This window comes from Emydura macquarii, unplaced genomic scaffold (genome assembly GCF_026122565.2).
Source record: "Emydura macquarii macquarii isolate MOO-44397 ecotype Brisbane River unplaced genomic scaffold, CSIRO-AGI_Emac_v2 contig_1039, whole genome shotgun sequence".
In the NCBI taxonomy this organism is placed as follows: Eukaryota; Metazoa; Chordata; order Testudines; family Chelidae; genus Emydura; species Emydura macquarii.
In genome coordinates this window covers 1,117,329-1,138,913 of record NW_027131176.1, presented here as the reverse complement: position 1 = coordinate 1,138,913, position 21,585 = coordinate 1,117,329, and the positions used below count along the sequence as shown (strand labels likewise).

At 42.7% G+C, this 21,585-nt stretch overlaps 1 protein-coding gene across 3 annotated transcripts in view; it reads left to right on the top strand.

The window, feature by feature from the left end:
- RUNX2 (RUNX family transcription factor 2) overlaps nucleotides 1–21,585 on the top strand; it is a 190,373-nt gene that overhangs the window by 145,692 nt on the left and 23,096 nt on the right. For 2 of the 3 annotated variants that reach the window (XM_067544940.1, XM_067544941.1), the window contains one exon: nucleotides 6,976–7,137. In XM_067544940.1, the coding sequence (XP_067401041.1) occupies nucleotides 6,976–7,137 (162 nt within the window). Of the gene's footprint in view, nucleotides 1–6,975; nucleotides 7,138–13,991; nucleotides 14,013–18,315; nucleotides 18,328–21,585 lie in introns of all 3 variants that reach the window. The other variant, XM_067544938.1, reaches the window with a different exon arrangement.

The following is a 21,585-nucleotide window of genomic DNA, read 5'->3' as shown; positions in this document are numbered from 1 at the left end:
CTGTAATTAATATAAAAGAAAACCATTAGTTCCTAGTAACTGCAGCAGTACACAATTGTTTCCTTACAATAAAAGTCAGTATGCTAATAGGAAACACATAGTTTAACTTCTTTTGTTTAATTCCAATTTAGGTTTTGCATAATTATTGCATGATTAAATATAAATAGTATTTAGAACCTAGCCATCTTCATCTAAGTAGTAAAGAATTAAGCATATGCTCTAACACTCTGCTGGTTTACAGTTATTTTTTTTTCTGGGTTGTGTTTGTTTTCCTATAGTGTTTAAATACTGTGGGTTTTTTTTAAATATGCCACCTTCCTAAACTTGCTAAAGGACCAGACTGTTGCAGTGCAAGCACAGCTTAGCACAGAGTTGCCCTTATTCAACATGGCATTTTAACTATTATTCTGCAAAAGCAACATCGAATGGTCATTTAAAAACAAATCATCCAATAAGTAGATACCTTTGCTGAGGTAGTGCAGATCCAATTTAAACCCCGCATATTGCTCATAAATCAAGATTCCTGTCCACTCACATTTAGATTTTGGTATATTTGCTATTTTTGGGGTTTTTTTAAGTGGAACTCAAATGACTTGCTTGGATATCAAATTACCCTCCCATTCAGACAGCGAACTGTTGCATCAATTCTTAAACATGAAACAAGAAAAACTGTTGTTTTTCTAAAATATAACCAGTGAGGATTAGCTTCTATCAGATGGGAAAAGCCACAGGCATAATGGCAAGAATGCGGTCAGTGTGAGTAGTGGAATCTCAGCTGCAAGAAGAAACTGTAAAGTGGGAGTTAAGTGAGGTTTCATGCTCCATCACCACTATGGCACCATCTGATCTATAGGCAATCTGTGACTTCAGTAACTGAAATAACAGCACTCAAAGGCAGGTTGTGTGAAACATGCTCCCCCCCTCCACTTCCCCATGCCCAGCAGCATTTAACTTCATTTTTCAGACTGGGGAAACTCATGACAATTTAGGGTGTCAGAAGGCAGAGTTAATGCAATTAGGGCTGGATCCTACAGGCCTTACTTATATTGAGGTCAGTGGGAGAACTCATCAGCTCTATCAGGCCAAGAAGGTTCTTTGTTGGAATGTTGTTAGAAGGCAAATAGAGTAACATGATTATGGGCAGAGAGAGAAATCCGTCCTTATGCATAGGGGCAGCACAAAGCTTCTCCACCAGTGAAGTCCCCCTTAGTCTCTGTGTTGAGGTATTAAATGTTGATAGGGCTTGTACTGACCATCTGCACAAGGATGAGTTCCACCCAGAGAAAGAAAGAGGGCCTTCTTTTCTGGGCAGTATGCTTTTCTAGACCCGGCATAATTGTTTTATAGGAATTTGCTGTAGGTTGTTAGGAATTTGTTGGAGCAAAGTGAGTTGCATTTACTACAAAATCTGGGTAAAGGTTTTTGGACTAGCTTGTTGAGAGCACTGCTTCCATTAGCCCCTCAGCAACAGTTCTGGCTTATCAAAAGGGGAGATTACACCTAGCACAAGGCCCTGTGTATCACTTAAACCCAGTGTTGAGGATTTAAGTGCCTGACCCTCTGCACGGGGTTGAATTTTATCCTTAAAGAAAATTTCCCCAAAACTTCATCCAAAGAAGCAAGCTGCATTCTACTTTAATACAGAGATGTGGCCCCTAGAAACTACAGGACCCAGCCTGCTTGTCTGTATGTATCAACGGAGAGTATTGGGAGCTGTGGATTCAGTAGGCTGCAGCTCTGCATTGAGGACAAGGGTTACAGCAGTCTGTTGCATTTTATGCTATTTCATTGCATCCTTCAAGCTCCTGGCAAGTTGTTATGGTGACCCTCTCTCGGGTAAAGTTTGTGCACCCTTAAAGTATCATTTTTTTCCATTTTATTGTCTAGTTGCTCTGTTAGCAAGAATTGTTTTTGGTTTTTTTCTTTAGAAATGTGACTCTTGAGAGGTTTGTGAGGATTGATTTTAGAGATGGAAAGCCAAAATCTGGTCTCACTTATACCAGTGGCAGTCAAGGAGTAACATCATTAGACTTGACTTCAGTGGAGTTACTCCTGATTGACCATGGAGATCGGGACCTGGTTCAGAGTTTTTAAAGGAGTCCTTGAAAATCTCAGAGAAGCAAGTTTTCTACAGTAGCCCATTTACTCGTGCAGAGAGTAGTCTTGGCTTTGTTCGGACCATAATTGAGGATATCTTACTTTAAATATTTACAACAGATAGCTCCAGACTACTTATTTTTCAGCATGAGCCGTAGCACTAATATAGTCAGCAACAAAAAGATGTGGTATCAGATTTGAATGGATGATAGGGACTTAAATGAGAATGATTGTGTAAGGTGTGCATGTGTGTGTTTGTTTAGATTTTAGACTCTATAGTGAGAAATGGTCAACCTTCGTATCTGGTGATCATGTTCTTCAGTACTCTTTCAGTTTGGGGAATGGAAAATTGATTTCTCTCCAGTCTAGATCACTGTATGTCTCATAACCTAGTGCCAATCATTGCAAAAGGCTACTTAACTGAGATATTTAGGATCTATTTCCTCTCTCGTTTGCACTGCTCTTATATGATAATATTTCCATTAAGTCAATGGAGTTGCACTAGTGTAAAGCCAGTGTAATTGACAGGAGAATTGGGACACTGATTTTTAATTTTGTACAGTCCATCCAACACTTGACTAATTTCTAAACACCCTTGTTTTCCCAAGAATCCACTAAGATGTATACAGTAGATCATAGAAGCAAGAGTCAAATAGTATGTAAATCTACCAACTGTAACTATGAACGTGGTAATAAAGCCTAGGAATGAAATAATACGCAATATTTGACATTTCCTGTTTCACAGAAGCTTACCTGGCAGTGCAAACAGGAAGGAGCTGTGTGTGTATTAGTTTAGACCTCACCCCTGCTGACTTGTTTCAGCCGATCTGTGCATGAAGTTTAGGAGCATTTGCCTGATATGCCTTGTTGTGAATGACTTAAAAAAGAGAACTTTTCTTCACACCCACACAGGCATAACAAAAATGTTTACAGAAGGAGGACTGCTATTAGTAATCACTCCAAATTTTGAAGTGCAGAAATGTGATAGCCCTGAACTCCTGGCTTTGGTCTTCTCACTGTGCTCTTTTGCCTTTCTTCAATGTTTGCATATTGCCATCAAGAAAGGTGGGTGGGTTGTTTCCTCCTCCTCCCCCCCCCCAATCTGTTCAATATGCTTTTTTATTTTCTTGTATGCTGGGGATTCCTTTAGGCGGAGTCATGCTCCCTCTGACTAACAGCTCTGGGACTATTCATATGTTCTAGGCTTTTAACAATCGGAAAGACATGCTGTGCCTGTCAGCACCCATGATCTTTCATGCAATAATGCAAAGCTTCTGGTCCTCCAGACACCCAGAAGCTGCCTGATCAGCTGGCAAATCTCACAAGTCCCCAGGTTCGAGCTAACAAGGGAATATGCTTCTTGTACAGAAGGCAGAAAAACCTTCCCACTAATATGCTCACAGGCCATTGTATGTATTTCACCAGTACATACTAAATACACATGTATCCAGGCTAAGTGGTAACTCAGCACACAAGCAACAAAAAAGAAACTCTCAAAATCTTCCTGGCAATTCCCTCTTATGTCCTAATTCCCAGCTTTCCCACATGTCCCAGAAAACATTGATCTGGGAGCAAATTCATCTGTGGTATGAGCAGGCTCAGTGCATTTTGGAGGGGCTCTGTTTTCAATACAGACTGTGGCATATGTGAAAACAAAAAACAACCAAACTAAAAGGATAGCTTGATCTCCTCTGGCCTAAGTTCCCGCGCCAGTGTGTTAGTGTCCCAGAATGTTGTATTGTGCGACCCCAGCTGGCCAGCAGTCTGCAGGACTAACAGTTGTTTTTGAAGTTTGTGCACTGAATTTCCCACTTAGCCTGCTTAGTGAGGGATTTCCCGCTTAGCCTGCTTAGTGAGGGCGTTCAGCCCAGATTGGGGAGATGAGTGCAATTCACCATTTGGCTTTGAAAGTAATCTCTGACAGGCAGCACAGTTGCAGCTCCCCCCACCCAGCCCTCCGCACATGCACATACAAACACCTGCTGTTCTTAATAAGGTAGGGTTGGTTTGAAGGCTTCTGCTCAGATACGCTAGAAACTTCAGTTTCCTGTTTGTTAACAGGCCAAGCACAGTGCACGAAGCCAGCCAGCCACAGGGCAAGATTCTCCACCCTGCCCCAATGGTGACCTCAGCCCTGACTTAGGGCAAGGAAGTCTTATTACTCTTCATTTTGGCACAGCGCTGATTTCCTCCCAAGCAGTGACTCTCAGCTGCAGTAGTGACTTTTCTAACAGCTTATCCTGGATTTGGTTTGGTTTCAGTGTTTTCTTTTCAATTGCTTCCTTTTCTGATCAGTGATGAACTGGGGCCTCATTTCTCTATAGAGCTCACGCTGAACTTACTTTCACTCTCCTTTCAGAAGTGGTCAGGTTGGAATATGTATCCACTGAGCTATCAGGACTGAGAGGCCCCAACCAGGATCAGGGTCCAATTGTGCTAGCTATATAGTAAGAAACAGTCTGTGCTCCAAAGAGCTTACCAACTAAGTAGACAAGACAAAGAGTGAGAGAAAGAGAATATCCTGGGGAACTGAGGCACAGAAAGGTTAAGTGACTTGCTTAAGATTCCAACAGGAGACTGTGGCAGAGCCAGTGATTGAACCCAGATCTCCTGAGTTCCAGTCCAGTGCCTTAACCAAAAGAGAGTCCCTCCTCTCTTCTTATGAAATAATTTTTGCTTTTAAAACACTTACTATTACAGTCATGAATAGATGAAATCAAGTATCAAAAATTAGAATCTGTTTACATGACCCTAAAGCCTTTATTTGTATTTTAAGGTGGGATGAGCCAAGGAGGCAGTATTTAGATCTAGGGTTAAGCTAGATTTCAGGGTCCAAAGCCAAATGAGGACTAGGATATGAGTTCAAGATATGTTGGTGTATAAATGTCACAAGGACTTCTGTTCCCATGAGGCTGCCACCATTCTGAGTGCCAGAAAGCCCACAAGAGCAACTGTGTGCATGAGATTCTCACTGTCTTGAACCCAAATCCTGTGAGAACATCCATTCTTAGGATATTTCTTCCACATTTGAAATGGAAATTAGGCCGCTTCCAGTATTAGATGTGACCTAGAATCAAAACCATAAGGGAGGGTAGTTTAGATCCAAAGACTGGGATTGAAAACCTCCTGGAATTTGAAGGCATTTGGATTTGAGGTTCTGGTCCCAACCCATCATTAATTTTAATACTGTTTTGCCAGTGCGCGTAAGCTTTTTATTCCCACCTTCCACCCTACCCCCCCAGTTGAAGATCATTACCAGTCACTGAATAGTGAATTACAGTACTGGTATAAGGCAGAGAAAAGTGTCAGTATCAGATAGAACAACAGTAAGATACATTTGAAGTTGTTCCAAACCAATTTATACAGCCCTAGCCTTGAAATTGTTAAAACAAAGTTCATTACATTTAATGATCAGGTATCCTTCAGATGTCTGAGGAGCATTTCTGTTAACCATTTAGATTACTCACTCCTAATATAAACTGCAAACTGAAGGAAAATCCTTTTAAAATTAAATTGGAATTTTTTTTTTAGGTAGTATCTATGTAGTTATTTTGCTTGAAGGAAGTATCTCCTTTCCAGACATCTCTTCAGACAAATCATGTCTGAACAGAAAAAAACAAACAAGAAATAGCTGAAGTGACAAGGTTTTGCCATGTGGAATAGCAGAGAGAGTGGGTTGTTTTTTTTTTTTTAAAAAAAGATGAATTTCCTAAAGAAGAAGAAAAAAGATGGGTTGGGGGAGATTGTTTATTCAGATTTTGTGTTTCTGTCAACAAAATGGAGCCTTGAGATGCTTCTCAAATGCAGCAACTTCTTGAGGCAAACTGGGATTGATTTGCTACTTTTGAAACAGTAGAGAGAATCTGAAAAGATGCGTTGCAGTATATATAAAGCAATCCAGAGGCATCAGTGCATATAGTTCTCTTGTGTCACCTAGCTCACTAAACAAACTCTCTTAGCTAAGAAATGCTGTTGGTTTTTCACCAACATACAAGAAAAAAAGACTTTATGAATAATTCCTCCTGTCAGTGGTGAATCACTGGATATTGACTAAAAGCAAAATTGTTTACAAAACCTTGTGGTAGGGAAATAAAACTGCCCAACCTCTTTTCTTGCCCAATGCAGTCCAACAGAACTTCAGTGCAAAAGAAAATCTGCATGTCCTTGAATCATTCTCTCTCCAAGGCAAGCTGTAAAATTGCATCAAAAGGTATAAATAACTTTCAGTGGTTACCCCAAACCATTCAGTTTCATATTATACTGATAGTGACTGTAGGTAATAGGGCTAGAATCCAAACATGACATTTTTTGGACAGATGCTAATAGGATTAATAACATTTTCCTTCTTGGATCACTTTCTCAGTGCTGAGAACACTTTTGTTTAATGTTGAAACTGGATAATAACTTGACAGACATAGCCATCAACTTTTGAGTTCTCCTTTCCTCCTCAGAAAACCAGTTTTAAGTTCGGCTCCAGTCTTAAAAAAAAAACAAAAAAAAAACACAGAAAAGCCTGAGACCAGTAAGGCTGAGTATGTTAACAGAGCTCTGAGCTGCTGGTGGAATGCTTTATAAGGACTGGACAAGAGAGATGGGGAATTTATTAAACCAATTGGCCACATCATTTGAAACTCTGCTTGCTACTACTTTAAAAATTCAGAGGAAGTGCTTTGTTCTGCACCATATTATTTTCCAAGATGAAAAACTCAGGGCCATGGAGAAGGGAGGGATGCTGTGAGTTTTTGTTTGTCATGCATTCTCATTCTTCATGACATCAATGTGCTTAGATTCTGTAATGCCACCATCATTGATAAAGCTGCTGGCGTCCCTAAATCTTTTCATTTCTTTTTAAATTTTCTCTTTTGTTTTGTTTTTTAGACCCCAGACAGGCACAATCATCCCCTCCATGGTCATATGACCAGTCTTACCCATCCTACTTGAGCCAGATGACTTCACCATCCATTCATTCCACAACTCCCCTGTCCTCTACACGAGGCACAGGCCTTCCTGCCATCACCGATGTGCCCAGGCGCCTCTCAGGTAAAGACCATGCTTCAGATAAAATACGCAGACAGGAACAGGAAAGGCTGAGGCTGCTTATGTGGAAGTTATATGCAGTCAAATGCAGTTTAGCAGTAAAAATGAAGATCAGTCTGTGGTACCAGAGTTTCTGAACTGTGAGGGGGTCAAAATCCCTTTCTTTTAAGGCTTTGATTTAAAAGTTAAAGTGCTGCTGTGTTATTCTGAGCGTGTAGTTTGAGTGTCTGAAGGTCTATTTTAGATCAGGTTGTCTTTAGTGGTCTGGCTGATTCAACTACTGAATCACACTGTTTTCAACAGGGGACCATTTGTGTATCTGTTGTAAATCAGTTGTGATAATTTCTCCATTCTTTTGATATTCTAATTTTTTTTTATTTCTATCAATTAGATTAAATTTACTGTCAAGGGCCTCTGTTTCTTTAATATTTACATCTAAGGCTCACTTCTGCTTTTTTCAATCCAGTAGCTCAAGAAGGCCAATTCCCTTCTTTAATGTGTAATTAAGATCCCTATCAGAAACTGGTTGAGTCACTTCAGGGTACAGAGCAGTCCTGGGAAGTCTGGACAAATTGTGCCTGGGAATGATAAAGGAGAGAGGAAATCTTTTTAGGCACCCACACTAGACAGCACTGACACTTTTTTATATCAAACAAATACACATGCAGCCATCCAGTTCTAGAGGTCACAATGGTAAATTCAGCTGTGTAAAGTAAGCTGATTGCTCCACTGTAACATAAGCATGCAACGGCAGACAATCGCTTTGTGTATTTTGTCAGTCTGGGGAACTGTAGAGGAAGGTGTTTTAGCTGGAGCATTAAAACGCTAAACAGACAGGTGTGGAAATATTGGTGAGGTATCTGGCAAAAGCATGTGTAATATAAAGAAATCCTTTACAATTCATTAATAAAGCACGAAGAATTGGTCTTATTCTATTTTTTCTATGTTTGTAAGACATTATTATAGTCTCAGATTCTAGCCCCATACACCTGTTTGACTCGCAGCCAGGTGCATTTCTTTTTGTCTTGTTTTCTTTCTTCCACAAAGCTCATAGCACTGTAAATGTTACTCACTTCACTGAGCTGCATCATGGACAAGCTGAACGTCAGCCAACAGGCGTGTAGGATTTGATTAGTTTAGACTCCTTTATTTCTTTAATCTTGGAGGAGGGAAGCTTTGTTTCTCAAACAAATAGCAGCAAAGATCTCTCTGGCCCTAGCGCTCTCTGGGTTTTCAGAGAATGCAGCATATCCATCTGGGTCAACAGTTCTGGCAAAGCCAGACAGGTTCTTTTGGCCTCTCCTTGTGATGCTCATTTAGTTTAAAATGAAATCAACTTGATTTGGAGGAAGTGATGTGTTCAGCTTTAGATTGATTTATCTTTAGTTCGAGTCTCCTGATGATCTGCATAGCCCTGTATGGTCAAAGCACTTATTTTTGCAATTATGCCCCCAGCAATACCTGCAGGGAAAGGCCCAGGCTGGGACTATAGCATCTGTACAAGTTACTTGCCCTGCAGCCTTTGCTTGTTAGTGTGTATTCAAATATGAGTGCCTCGCTTGTGGGCGCAAGCATAATGGCTAAAAGACCTCACCATGTACATCATAGGGCCATATGCAGTGCTTTTCTGTTTTACTCCACAGCAAACTATCCCCACTTCTCTGTTGTTGTCTTTTCCAAACATAGGAAGCTGGCTTTGTAACTTAGTTTGGAATCTACCAAAGAGGATTTTGATCTGCCACAAATATCTGAGACCGTCTATAGTACTGCATGTGAACTCACTACCATTTAGAGTGATGGCCAATGGCGTTCTTAGGTTGAGGTCAAGATCTGATTCTCAGACAGCAAGGAGACACTTAGCACATTTTTGAAAACACTGGCACCCTGCTTGCATGGCCTTTCAACGCAACGAATTCCACTGCACTGAGGCAAATGAGCGAGGGCTGGATCTGGCCCATATTGTTTATCAAGTGTGGAGTGGAAAGTTAAAGTGGAGTTCTTTGACTGTAAAAATGCCACCTATTTACCCAACAGATGTGCTTTCCTTGTGTGTATTCCAGCTCTTCTCTTTGGCTTCAGTGAACAAAAAAAGATGTATTGTTTTTTACTCCTCTTAGCCCAGCGGAACCAACACAGCTCTGGGAAGGGAGTTTGATTCTAGTCCTCCTCACACATTGTCAACCCCATCGTTAGGGTATGTCTTCATTGCCGCGGTGGCAGGTATCGATGCAGCAGCATCGATTTAGCACTCAGTCGATCGAAGCACGTTCTCCAGTCGACTGAATTAATCCACCTTCCCAAAAAGGAGTAAGGCTGCATTGACGGGAGGGTGCCCCATCAATGTAGTGCCATGAAGATGTTGCAGTATGTGAATGTAAATACATCGATGGGAGATACGCAAGCAACATTACATAGCTTGCTTATTTTCCTTCGACCGCTGCCACCAGTGTAGACCAGCCCTAAGTCCCAATCTTGGGGCCTGAATCACACTAGTCCAACCACATTGAAGGGTGAGCTAAGGAAGGATAGTTTTGTGGCTAGGGCACTGGACTGGGATTCAAGAGAATTGGCCTCAATTCCTGCCATAGCCACAAATTACCTATATGACCTTGGGCAGGTCAATTAATCTACTCTGTGTCTCATTTTGCCATTTGTAAAATGGGGCTAATGCTTCCCTATCAGATAGGGGTGTAAAAATCATTAATGATTGCAAGGTACTCAGATATTATGGTTTTCCCCTCAGCACAAGTACCGATAGACAGAAACACTTATGCAACACCACTGAATGCAATGGGGATGCACAGGTGTAACTGAGTGCAAAAACTGGGCTGCACGTCATTACTGGCAATAGGATGTCAGAAGGAAAGAACCTAGCTAGAATTTATAGGGCTGGCACTTACAACAGCCAATTCATCACTTGTAAACTGAGAAAACTTGATCCTCATCCATTTTTGCAGAGTCATTTTTCAGAGTAGAACCAGGCTTCTTTTCGTGTGATGTCCCTATGGGTACTTCACTGTGGCTGCTCCACTGGAGGTGTGGCAGAGCCTTTGCGTCTGGAGTCGGAAATCTTCAGTAGCAGTGCCTGTCAGACCGCACATGCACACCTCCCCTGCCTCACGCAGTGTGTGGGAAGTATGTATAGCACGGTGTGGTCCTGCCACCCTCAGTTTCAACTCTGTCACCTGCACTTTGGAATGGAACCCTCAGCAGAGCCCATTTCTTTTCCACCTTCTCCTCAGATAGTTCTGTAGTAAACTCTCCCTTAGATATCTAGTTAGTTAACTCCATTTCTTTTTCCCCTAAAAAACCCCCAAAACATATTTCATTACTGTCATTTGTGTTTATTTTCCTACCACTTTATTTTAACCTCTATGACCCTACAGTCTTTAGTATAGTGTTCTGTTTTCCCCTGCTTCCTCCCCTTCCCGGCTGGGAAGTGGCCTTATGGCCAGTTCTCCTGGATTTAAGAGGTGCATCTCCTGCGAGGCCACCTTCCCCATAATGGATGGTCACGCAGAGTTCATTCGCTGTCTGGGAGAGGAACATGTTCCTCAGAAGTGCTCTTATTGCCAGGATCTGAAGTCGAGAGCAAGGAAGGACAGGGACATCAGACTTAAATTGCTCCTGATGGAGAAGTCCCTTCGCCCAGCTTCCAATCCCAGCTCTCCCTCCTCTCTGGAGAGACCCTCACAATCATCAAGATCGACCACCGTCCCTCATTCTCTATACCCAAGTAAAAGAAAAAACATTTTCTGACCAGGCTAAGGGTAAGAAAAGAGCAGCCCTCTCATCAACCACTGAGGCACAAATCCCAAGAAAGCCATCCCCAACCAGATCCATGGCGTCAACTCCTTCTTACAATGGTCACAGCTCCTCAAAGAGACTGAGTTCCGCAGGCACACCACCTTCTGTTTGTGATTATTGAAGAGAGCCCTCTGCTTTATCCATAGCTCCAAGACCCTTTGTGGCTTCGAAACAGCCGATGGCACTGATATCAACACTGAGAAAACTGTTGACTCCGACCAAGACTTCAGCACCAACCAAGACCTTGGCATTGACTAAGACCACGGCACTGCCCTCAACTGGTGCTCTGGTGCCACCTGCTGGCTATGCTGAAAAACAAATGGCGGCACTGTGTGCTGTAGCGCGCATTGATGCCATATGCACCACAGGAGTTCAGATACATATCAGAACAAAGAGTATCTGATACACCAGAATCTCCACTCCTCAAAGGAGACTTACTGCATGTCTCATGGTCACCTGTGTAAAGACATGCTTCACTCTCTCCCACAGGAACAGCGCACGCCTTCCCCAGTAATGCAGAGGAAGAGGAGGAGGAACATGCTGACTCTATTGCCCCATCAACATCAGGACAAATAGCACCTACATTACAAATGTACCCTTCAATATCCCAGGGTATCCAATCCTGGCAAGGTCCTCCTTGGATGCAACCACACATTCTCCTTCCACCTAAATGGCCATATTGGGACCCTTGGGCCATGTACAGGGCTAAATTTAGTAACCAACAGAAATGACAAATACAACACCCTCCCTCTATCCCATCCTCAACAATCTCACAACCTGTAGATGAACACCCTCTGCAAGCACAGCAGGAAGAACCAGTGCATGAATATGAAGGTGAATGTGAGGATGACCAGGAGAAAGAGGCACCGCTGGTCCTGCACTTCTCATCATCCTCACCTGATGAGGCCATCATGCCACCGCCTCCTACTGTGGCTGATCACTTTTGACATTTTCAGAACTTGTTCCACAGAGTATCAGACGAGCTACATACACAACTGGAGGAGGTTAAAGAACAATAAGAGGAGCTGACTGACATTCTCTATACTTCCTCAGTGACAAAAATTGCACTACCAATGAATAGTGCACTACTCAAGCCAGCCACCCTCCATTTTAGAATTTCTAACTATGAGGTACTCATGGTGAAATACAATTACGTTAACTACTCCAAATTACAGGAGGTATGCCAGGATCTCCCAGAGAGTAAAAAAGAACAATTCTTACCCTAAATAGCAGAAGGCCATCTCATAGCCCACACAGCTCTCCAAGTCTCACTGACCTCATCCGATATTGCAGCCCAATCTATTGCTACCTTAATAGTCATGTGGTGGGCATCTTGGTTACACCATTTGTGATTCCCCAAGGAGGTTGAAGACCTACCATTTGACAGACAAAAACTTTTCTCAGAGTGTACTGACAATTTACTACACTCCCTAACAGAATCCAGAGCTACACTGAGATCACTGGGTATATACAACCCACAGCCAAAGAGGAGATCAGGGAAATGTCAGCTTCCTCCACAATTCTGGCTTCAACATTATATCCATAGTGGCACTTCAACAACCAACGCAGCTGTCAATGCCCTCCCAATAAACACAGTAATTGCAGACAGCCCGCTGTACAAGAGGCAATGTCTTGCGCACCTTCCAACAAATAACAATTTTGAAGGTGTGGCCAATCGCCCAAGAATACCCCCTCTGTTCCATCACCCTGTCTATTCCATCCTTCTATTCCCCACCATCTATGACCTCACAAACTGACCACTAGTTTGGCAACCGATTAGCTCCATTTCTACCATCTTCAATGCTTATCACTTCAGACAAATGGATCCTGGAAATAATCAAGGAAGGATATTCCATCCCCTTCCTAACTATGTCATCCCGCCACCTCTCTCCCTGTCCCTCTTCAAGGATCCCTCTCACGGGACCATCCTTAGAGAGGAAGTAAACCATCTTCTGCAACTGGGAGTCAAAGAACCAGTCCCCATACAACACAGAGGATGAGGATTCTATTCCCACTACTTTCTGGTTCAGAAGAAATTTGACGGTTGGCAGCCCATTCTATACCTTTGCAACCTAAACAAGTTTGTCAAACTGCAATGATTCAAGATGGTCACCCTATCCACCATCATACCAGCACTGGAACAGGGGGGACTGGTTCTCAGCCCTCAATCTACAGGATGCATACTTGCACATCACCATGCATACCGCTTACAGAAGCTTCCTATGATTCACTGTGAGCAACAACAACCTCCAATTCAAAGTACTCCCTTTTGGCCTATCAACAGTGCTGTAAGTTTTTTCCAAGGTACTCGCAGTGGTTGTGGCCTACTTAAGAAAGAGAGGAATCACGATCTTCCCGTACTTGGACGACTACCTCCTCAAAGCTCCAACTGAGCACAAGGAGCTCCAAGCAGTCCACACAACCAGGAATGTTTTCAACAACTTAGGGCTCCTTATCAACCTAGAGAAATCCACCTTGAGATGGGTGCAAACATTGGAATTCATCGACGCTCAACTTGACGCCATACAAGCAAGAGCATTTCTGCCACTCCACAGGTTAACAGCCATAACAAATCTAATCTCAAATGCATGAGTGTACCCCCGGATTTCAACACACATGCCTCCAGCTCCAGAGACATATGGCAGCAGCCACTTTCATTGTTAGACATGCAAGATTACATATGCAATGTCTCCAGGGCTGTTTCCGCACTGTGCACCATCCACACAAACATAATGCATTAGTAGGAGCATTGCCAACAGATCAAGGGAAGTGATTATTCCCCTCTATTTGGCACTGGTGAGGCCACATCTGGAGCATTGTGTCCAGTTTTGGGCCCCCCCACTAGAGAAAGGATGTGGACAAATTGGAGAGAGTCCAGCGGAGGGCAACAAAAATGATTAGGGAGCTGGGGAACATGACGTATGAGGAGAGGCTAAGGAACTGGGCTTATTTAGTCTACAGATGAGTGAGGAGGGATTTGATAGCAGCCTTCAACTACCTGAAGGGATGTTCCAAAGAGGATGGAGCTAGGCTGTTCTCAGTGGTGGCAGATGACAGAACAAGGAGCAATGGTCTCAAGTTGCAGTGGGAGACGTCTAGGTTGGACATTGGGAAAAACATTATCACTAGGAGGGTGGTGAGGCACTGGAATGGGTTCCCTAGGGAGGTGGTGGAATCTCTGTCCATAGGGGTTTTTAAGGCCCGGCTTGACAAAGCCCTGGCTGGGATGCTTTAGTTGGGGTTGGTCCTGCTTTGAGCAGGGGGTTGGACTAGATGATCTCCTGAGGTCCCTTCCAACCCTAATCTTCTATGATTCTATGAAACACAGCATCCAAAAACTATTGTCCATGCCAAGACAAGTCAAGGACTCTCTGCTCTGGTGAATGCATCCCAACAGTGTTTGTGCCTGGGTCCCCTTCCTCCAACCCTCACCAACCATGATTTTAACCACTAATTGCCTCCCTCATCAGCTGGGGAGTGTATCTGCTGGAACACAAGATACAGGGGAGATGGACACCAACTGGTTCCACTCTTCACATCAACCTTTTAGAACTAAAAGTGGTTTGCAATACCTTGCTGACACTTCTTACCACTTCTGAAATATCAGACTGTCAGAGTGATGACAGACAATCTCGCCTGCATGTATTATATCAACAGGCAGGAAAGAGCAAGATCTCATTCTCTGTGTTTGGAAGCAATCAAGCTATGGAACTTTTGTATCTGAAACAACATCTCCCTGGACATCAAAACATTACGGCAGACACATTGAGCAGGACCTTTTCTTGAGAACACAAATGGGAACTAGACATGAGAACATTATGACCCATATTCTGCCAGTGGGGCCATCCTACCATAGACCTTTTTGCCACCCAACGGAACACCCATTGCCCCCAGTTTTGCTCCAGAGCAGGACTGGGATGGGGATCAATGGGAGATGCCTTTTTCATGACTTGGAATCGTCCACTACTGTATACATTCCCCCTTTTCGTGTTCAGAGTCTTACGCAAAATACAGGAGGACCAATCTGACATCATATTAATAGCCCCATCTTGGCTTTGACAAGTATGCTACACTTACTTGTTTCGGATGTCACTATGTTGACTTATCAACCTCCCTCCAGCATTCTGACTCCTTTCACAGAATACTGGCCGTGTTCGTCATTCCAGTCCACAAACACTCCATCTGAAAACATGGCTTCTTCTTGGTTCAGGGGTCTGGAAGTAGACTGCTGTGACCAAATAAAACACATCTTACTACATAGCAGATGTGACACCATTAGATGCATGCACACTCATAAATGGAATAGATTCCAACACTGGTGCACCCCAAAGTGTATAGAGGCAGTTCATGCCCCATTACCACTTATTCTGGATTACTTTCTCTAACTGAAACAGAATGGACTAGCTTACAACTAAATTAGAGTACACTTGGCCGCTATTACCACTTTTCACCATCCTATTGAAGAGTGCTCCGTATTCACACACACCCTTGTTAAGTGTTTCATAAAGGGCATTCAAAACTTCTACCCACAGATATGAGCTTCCACCCCTTATCTGGGACCCACGATCTTTGATGAGTGCTACGATCTTTAATGAGACCCCCTTTTTAACCAATGGTAATATGCTCACATTTATATTTAGCTATGATAACTGCCTTTCTCATTGCCATCACCTTGGCCCAACAGGTGGGAGAAATCTCAGCCCTCATGGCTCACCCACCAGATACTGTGTTTCATAAGGAAAAGTCACACTTTGTCCACATCCCAAATTTCTATCCAAAGTCATAACATCTTTTCATTTGAACCCACCCATACACCTCCCCAACTTTTTTCCCAAACTGCATAGTAGTCAACAAGACGCAGTTCTCCATACACTTGACGTAAGGTGTGCATTATCTTTCTACCTTAATAGAACAAGACCATTCAGGAAATCACGTCTGTTCATCTCCATCACTGAGAGGTCCAAGGACGACACTATATTGAAACAATGTCTTTCTAAAAAGATTTCACAGTGCACGTGTCTCTCATATGAACTCCATAATGAACAAGTTCCTACCTCAATAAGGACACACTCCACATGAGCACTGTCTACCTACATTACATTCCTGAACAATGTTCCAGTTACTGACATATGTAAGGCGGCCACATGGGCGTCCTCAGATACTTTTGCCCAGCACTATGCCATTATGTAAGACTCCTCTGCAGACACTATCCTTAGACGCACAGTCCTTTCCTCGGCTATACAAGCCACTCTGAAGCCCCAACCATCCCACAAGGGGCACTACTTTGTAATCACCTACAGTGGAGTACCCATTGGGACATCACTCGAAAAAGAAGAGAGGGTTACTCACTTTGTACAGTAACTGAGGTTCTTTGAGATGTGTGCCCCATGGATGTTCCACTACGCACCCTCCTCCCATCTGCTTCATCGCTCAACATATGGGCTCTGCAGCAGAGAAGGAACTGAGGGCAGCTGGACCACACCACACAGCGCTATAAATACTGCCTGCGCACTGCGCGAGGCAGGGGAGGGGCGCAGTGCATGTGCAGTCTGACGGGAACTGCTATTGAAGATCTCCAACTCCAGCACATCTCCAGTGGAGCAACCACAGTGGAGCACCCATGGGGACACACATCTCAAAGAACCTCAGTTACTGCAGAAAGTGAGTAACCTTTTTTTTTGGAGAGGAAGAATTTCTTGGGAGCATTAAAAAACTCTAGGCACCTTCCTGCTTGAGGGAGAAATTACTTTATTTATAACCAAAGCATTACAAGGCTTTGAAGGGAAAAATAATTGTTGCCCAGTACAGTGGCAGAGAACTGATTATCTGTCATGTTTGCTAAAAATATACAAGGGCATTTTAATGAATGCAGCATTCATTGCCTATGGCGTATCAACAACTGGGAAGACAAATGGTGATACTTCAGATTCAGGCCTCACTTGCCACACCCACTGTACCAAAATTGCTCAATTGCCACACCCACAGTTATGTCATGTATATATCAACGTTATATCACCCTAGTCCCTGCTGTTGCCCTCCATGGCTTTGTCTAGACAGATATTTATGCTTGGTGAGAAAGTGTTAGGTACCACATGCCAGCTGAACACATTTTAAGGGCACGTCTATGGAACAGTTAGTGTAATTCCCTGCACAAGTAGACATACTCTGCTCACTCTGCTCGAGCTAATGCCTAAAAGTAGCAGTGTGACCACAGTGGCACAGTTCGTGGCTCAGGCTAACTGCCTGAGTACAATCCTGCACACCACACGAGAACTTGCAGAATCAAGGCCTTCAACAACTGCAGGCTTTGGCCTATAAATGTTAAGAGTAGTAACATTAATACCAAGAATTTAGGCATGAAACACTTATGGTACATGACACAAAGGCAAGGAATTAAAGTGGTAAGCCACCTAACAGTACCAAACCACAGGCACACCCATCTCCCTCTCCACCCTCCTCCCTCCACCACACTTTGCCACTACCTCAGCTACCATACATCATAGAGCATTAACTTAACTCTGTCCGTCAGAGAATGCCAGCCTTCCAGCACCCCTTTTTACCAAAGTGTCCCCTACAACACACCAGACTACGCCTCAACCTTTCCTTTTTCACCACACTACCCCTCTTAGCATTCTGATTTGTAGCAGTTTGATGTATGGCCTCAGTTTCCCAACCTAGAGAATGATGGAAGATGGTATCCATTTTGAATTTCTCTGAATGAGAAGATTTTACGTGCCAGCCTCTGCTGACAGTTTACAGATAAACTTTCATTTTTTTAAAAGAGTAGCAAAAAGACTCTTAAAACCTATATATTTCTTTTCAAATTCTACCTATCATACAAAATCTACACAAGATTCTTCCATCTGCCAGTTTTTGGATAGGTTCACACTGATTTTCTTAAAATATATCAGACGACTAAAAATAGGGACAAATTTTAGTTAGAGCCCAATTTCATACAGTCCCTATTTAAAAAATATGAAAAGAAGTCAGACAAAAACTACTTAGAAAGTGCACAAAAACTCTCACTGCAATTTTGCATTGACGGGTCACCTGCATGTAGGGGGGAAAATGCATGCCCCATTTTAAGCCCATTTCAGAACTTAGAACTTAGTTCCTCCTGTGCCACTGTCACATTGGACGGTCCAGTTCCTCCCCTAGTGATACTTATTTGCTAGTTGTGGTACTTCTTCCCAGGTGATGCCAGTGCATTTAATATGCTCTGTCACTGTCTTCTGCCAGTTCTTCCTTGGCCGTCTTTACTTTCTTTTTCCTCCCTTGGATACCCAATTCAATGCTTGCTTAACATGTCTCTCATCTTCCATATGGTGTACACGTCTCAACCACCTGAGCCTTCTTTCCTTGATATTTTCTAAGATTTCCTGCTCTGTAAGATCACTTACTCTCACATTTGTTATTTTGTCTTTCCATGAAATGTGTAGCGTCTTCCTCAGCCATCTGATGGGCAGCCTCTGATTTCTTTTTGTTAGCCACTGACCTCAGCCAGGTCTGCTCTGTACAGTGGTGTGCTCAGTACAATCAGATGGGATAATCTGACCTTTCGTGTGGTATGGAGACCAAAAGTTGTTTATTTTGATCAAATGTTGTTCATTTTTCCAAAAGTGGTGTTTACTTTTACTAATCTCATATGAATAATTTTATTGAAGCCACCTTCAAATGTCATCACACTCCCCAGATAGCAGAAGTCTTCTGCCTGTTCAATTTCTTTTCCATGCCTGTACACCGTTGCATCTGTTGTCCAGTTTCCTACCTTCCTAATTGTGATTTTCTCTGTATTTACTTTCAATTCAATTTTTGTCACTTCCAGTTCTTCCTCTGATGTAAGGGTAGTCTTTCCATTCCACATCATACTTAGTAAATCAATGTGGTCGGCAAAATCAAGGTTGTCTACCACATATCCACCAACGCATTTACACCATCCGCAGTGCTCTTTGTTGCCCACCAACACAAAGAGAATTGGTGATAACACACACCCTTGTCTAAGGCTATGTCTATATTGATGGCGGCAAATTCACCGCCACCAGATCCATCTTTCTGGATCAATTGAGCAGTCAGTGTAAACTCACTCAATCAATCAGGAAATCGACTGAGTAAAACCACCCCCGCAAGTAGCGCAGCACAGTGTAGACAGTACGCAGAAGGGAAGCATAGCAGTTGACGTGAGTTACGCAGGCTACTCTGCGTGGTTTGTGTAACTCCCGTCGACTGCCGCCGAATCGGCAGGTCAGTGTGGACCAGGGCTAACTCTAGTAAAAATAACAAACTACTCACCTAGCCCTATATCTGACCTTTTACGTGTCTACTTCCATCATATAAACTCCTTATTTGTTGATCAGCTTATTTCAGTGGTTCTCAACCCACAGGCGACTTCATGGCCCAGTCAGAACACAGCTGCAGTCCTTGTGACATCCTGTGATATCATGTCAATATTCCCAATATATATATCATGTGGATGTGGCCCACATAACGTACAGAGAGCTGCATGTGCGGCCCACAATGGTAAATAGGTTTAGTACCACTGACTTAGAGCAATATTTCACAGTATCTCTCTGTGGACACTATCAAACACTTTCTTATAGTTGATCGAGTTGATTTAGCTAGGTTTTTGCCAAACAGAACCTTTTTTGATGATCTGTTGAAGACTGAGTATCTATCTAGATGGAACACAGCCTGTTGCCCCATTTCAGAACACAGTCTTAACTATGGAATTGTGCCCAGTGCGTCTATAATATAAGGTTAAAACAATTACAATCATTATAATTATTATTAATCATTTTTATTACGGTAGTGCTTAGGGACCAAACAAGATCTGGGCCGCATTGTGCTGAAGCCATAAATGAAATAAACATGCAGTACCATCCTTCTGAGATAAAAAGGTTCTTAAACTTTCCCTCCTTTCCACAGCCCCATCATTTTGGGCGTTTCAGAGAAACAGGAGTTAAGACATGTTATTGGTGATCCAATTAATGTACAGCTGTAAAATATAAAACCAAAGTATTGAACTCCATCGATGATGACTCAATAGCCAGTAATGGAACAATCCATCCTCCTACAAAATTGGACTGTATTTTTAATTCCTGTCTAGCCTAAGACAACAAAAGTAAAAATCATACTGAAGGCCAACAACTCAAGGTGAAGCTCTGGTCTTAAGATATATGTTTGGGCAAGAAATTGTTTCACGATGCTGCAAGGTTATATATTATGTACTGTAAAGCTAAGAGTGTCATCCTAGCATTTTAATATTAAATATGAATATCCTTGAATATTTTGGACAGAATGTTCCTCAGACATGATTTTTGTTTATTTTAAGCTAATTTTCTTTTCTTTTCTACCCATTTTTGTTTTGCTGTTCGCAAAGTATAAGGCTTAAGAAGGAAAAACTGCACTTCTGTATCCCCTTTCACAAGTGACCCCAGGGCACTTTACAACCATTACTTGATTAAGCCTCACAGTGGTCCTGTAAGGTAGCTATTATCATACCTCTTAATTACCATTAACTTCATTAGGGGTTACAAGTGCTCAACGCCTTTCAAATTGGATTCAGAGATAAGAGAAAACACTGGTGTTGATCATAATATGATTCTTCCTCTCCTTGCATGTTTTGAGCAGTGAAATAGTAAGTAACATTAACATTTGTAGTACCATCATTCACATCTGAGTTAATACCCATTGAAATAAATGGGGCAGTTCACACTATAGAATTATTGTCGTTGGCTGTCAGCAAAATCAGGCAAAATGGCTGTATCTATTACATCTGCTGTTTGAAGTTTTTCTGGGTAGCCATAACTGCTAGAGACTTAGGCCTGGTCCATATTAGGAAATTAGGTTGGTATAACTATATCACTTAGGAATGTGAAAAATCCACACCCCAAAGTGACATTGTTAAGCCAACCTAACCCACAGTGTAGACAATGCTAGGTTGATGGGAGAATTGGGGAGGTGGAGTACCTACACTGATGGGAGAACCTCTCCCATTGGTGTAGTTAATGTCTTCACTGAAGCGCTACAGAGGCACAGCTGCAGCAACTGCCCTTAGGCTATGTCTAAACTTAAACCATTACATCGGCACAATGTAGGACTGCAGCTGTACCACTGAGTGTTACACTGGGTGTTCTCCTATCGCTATAGTTAATCCACCTCCCCAAGAGGCAGTAGCTAGGTCAACAGAAGAATTCTTCCATCGACATAGTGCTGTCTACACCAGGGGTTAGGATGGCTTAATAATGTCACTCTGGGGTGTGGATTTTTCACACACCTGAGCAACGTCACTGGGGCAACTTAACTTTTTTCTGTAGACCAAGCTTTACTCTTTTTTTTTAAATGAAAGCTGAGGCTCAAGAGTGACTGAGAGGTTTGTCTGTTCCCACATTTTTCCTGGCTCTTCTTTTGCACACCTCACTTTGGGAAACACTGAGCTAAACAGATGAAAGGAACTTGTGAAAGCTCAAGGGATTCTGTCATTAGAATCATAGAATCGTAGAAAAGTAGGTCTGGGATCTTGAGAAGTGCCGCAGCCCCATGTGATGTGGCAGGACCCAGCAAGCCTAGACCAGTGGTTCTCAACCTTAATGTACCCCTGAAGCCTGAGCCCCACTGCCCGGGGCTGAAGCATGTAACTTAGCTTTG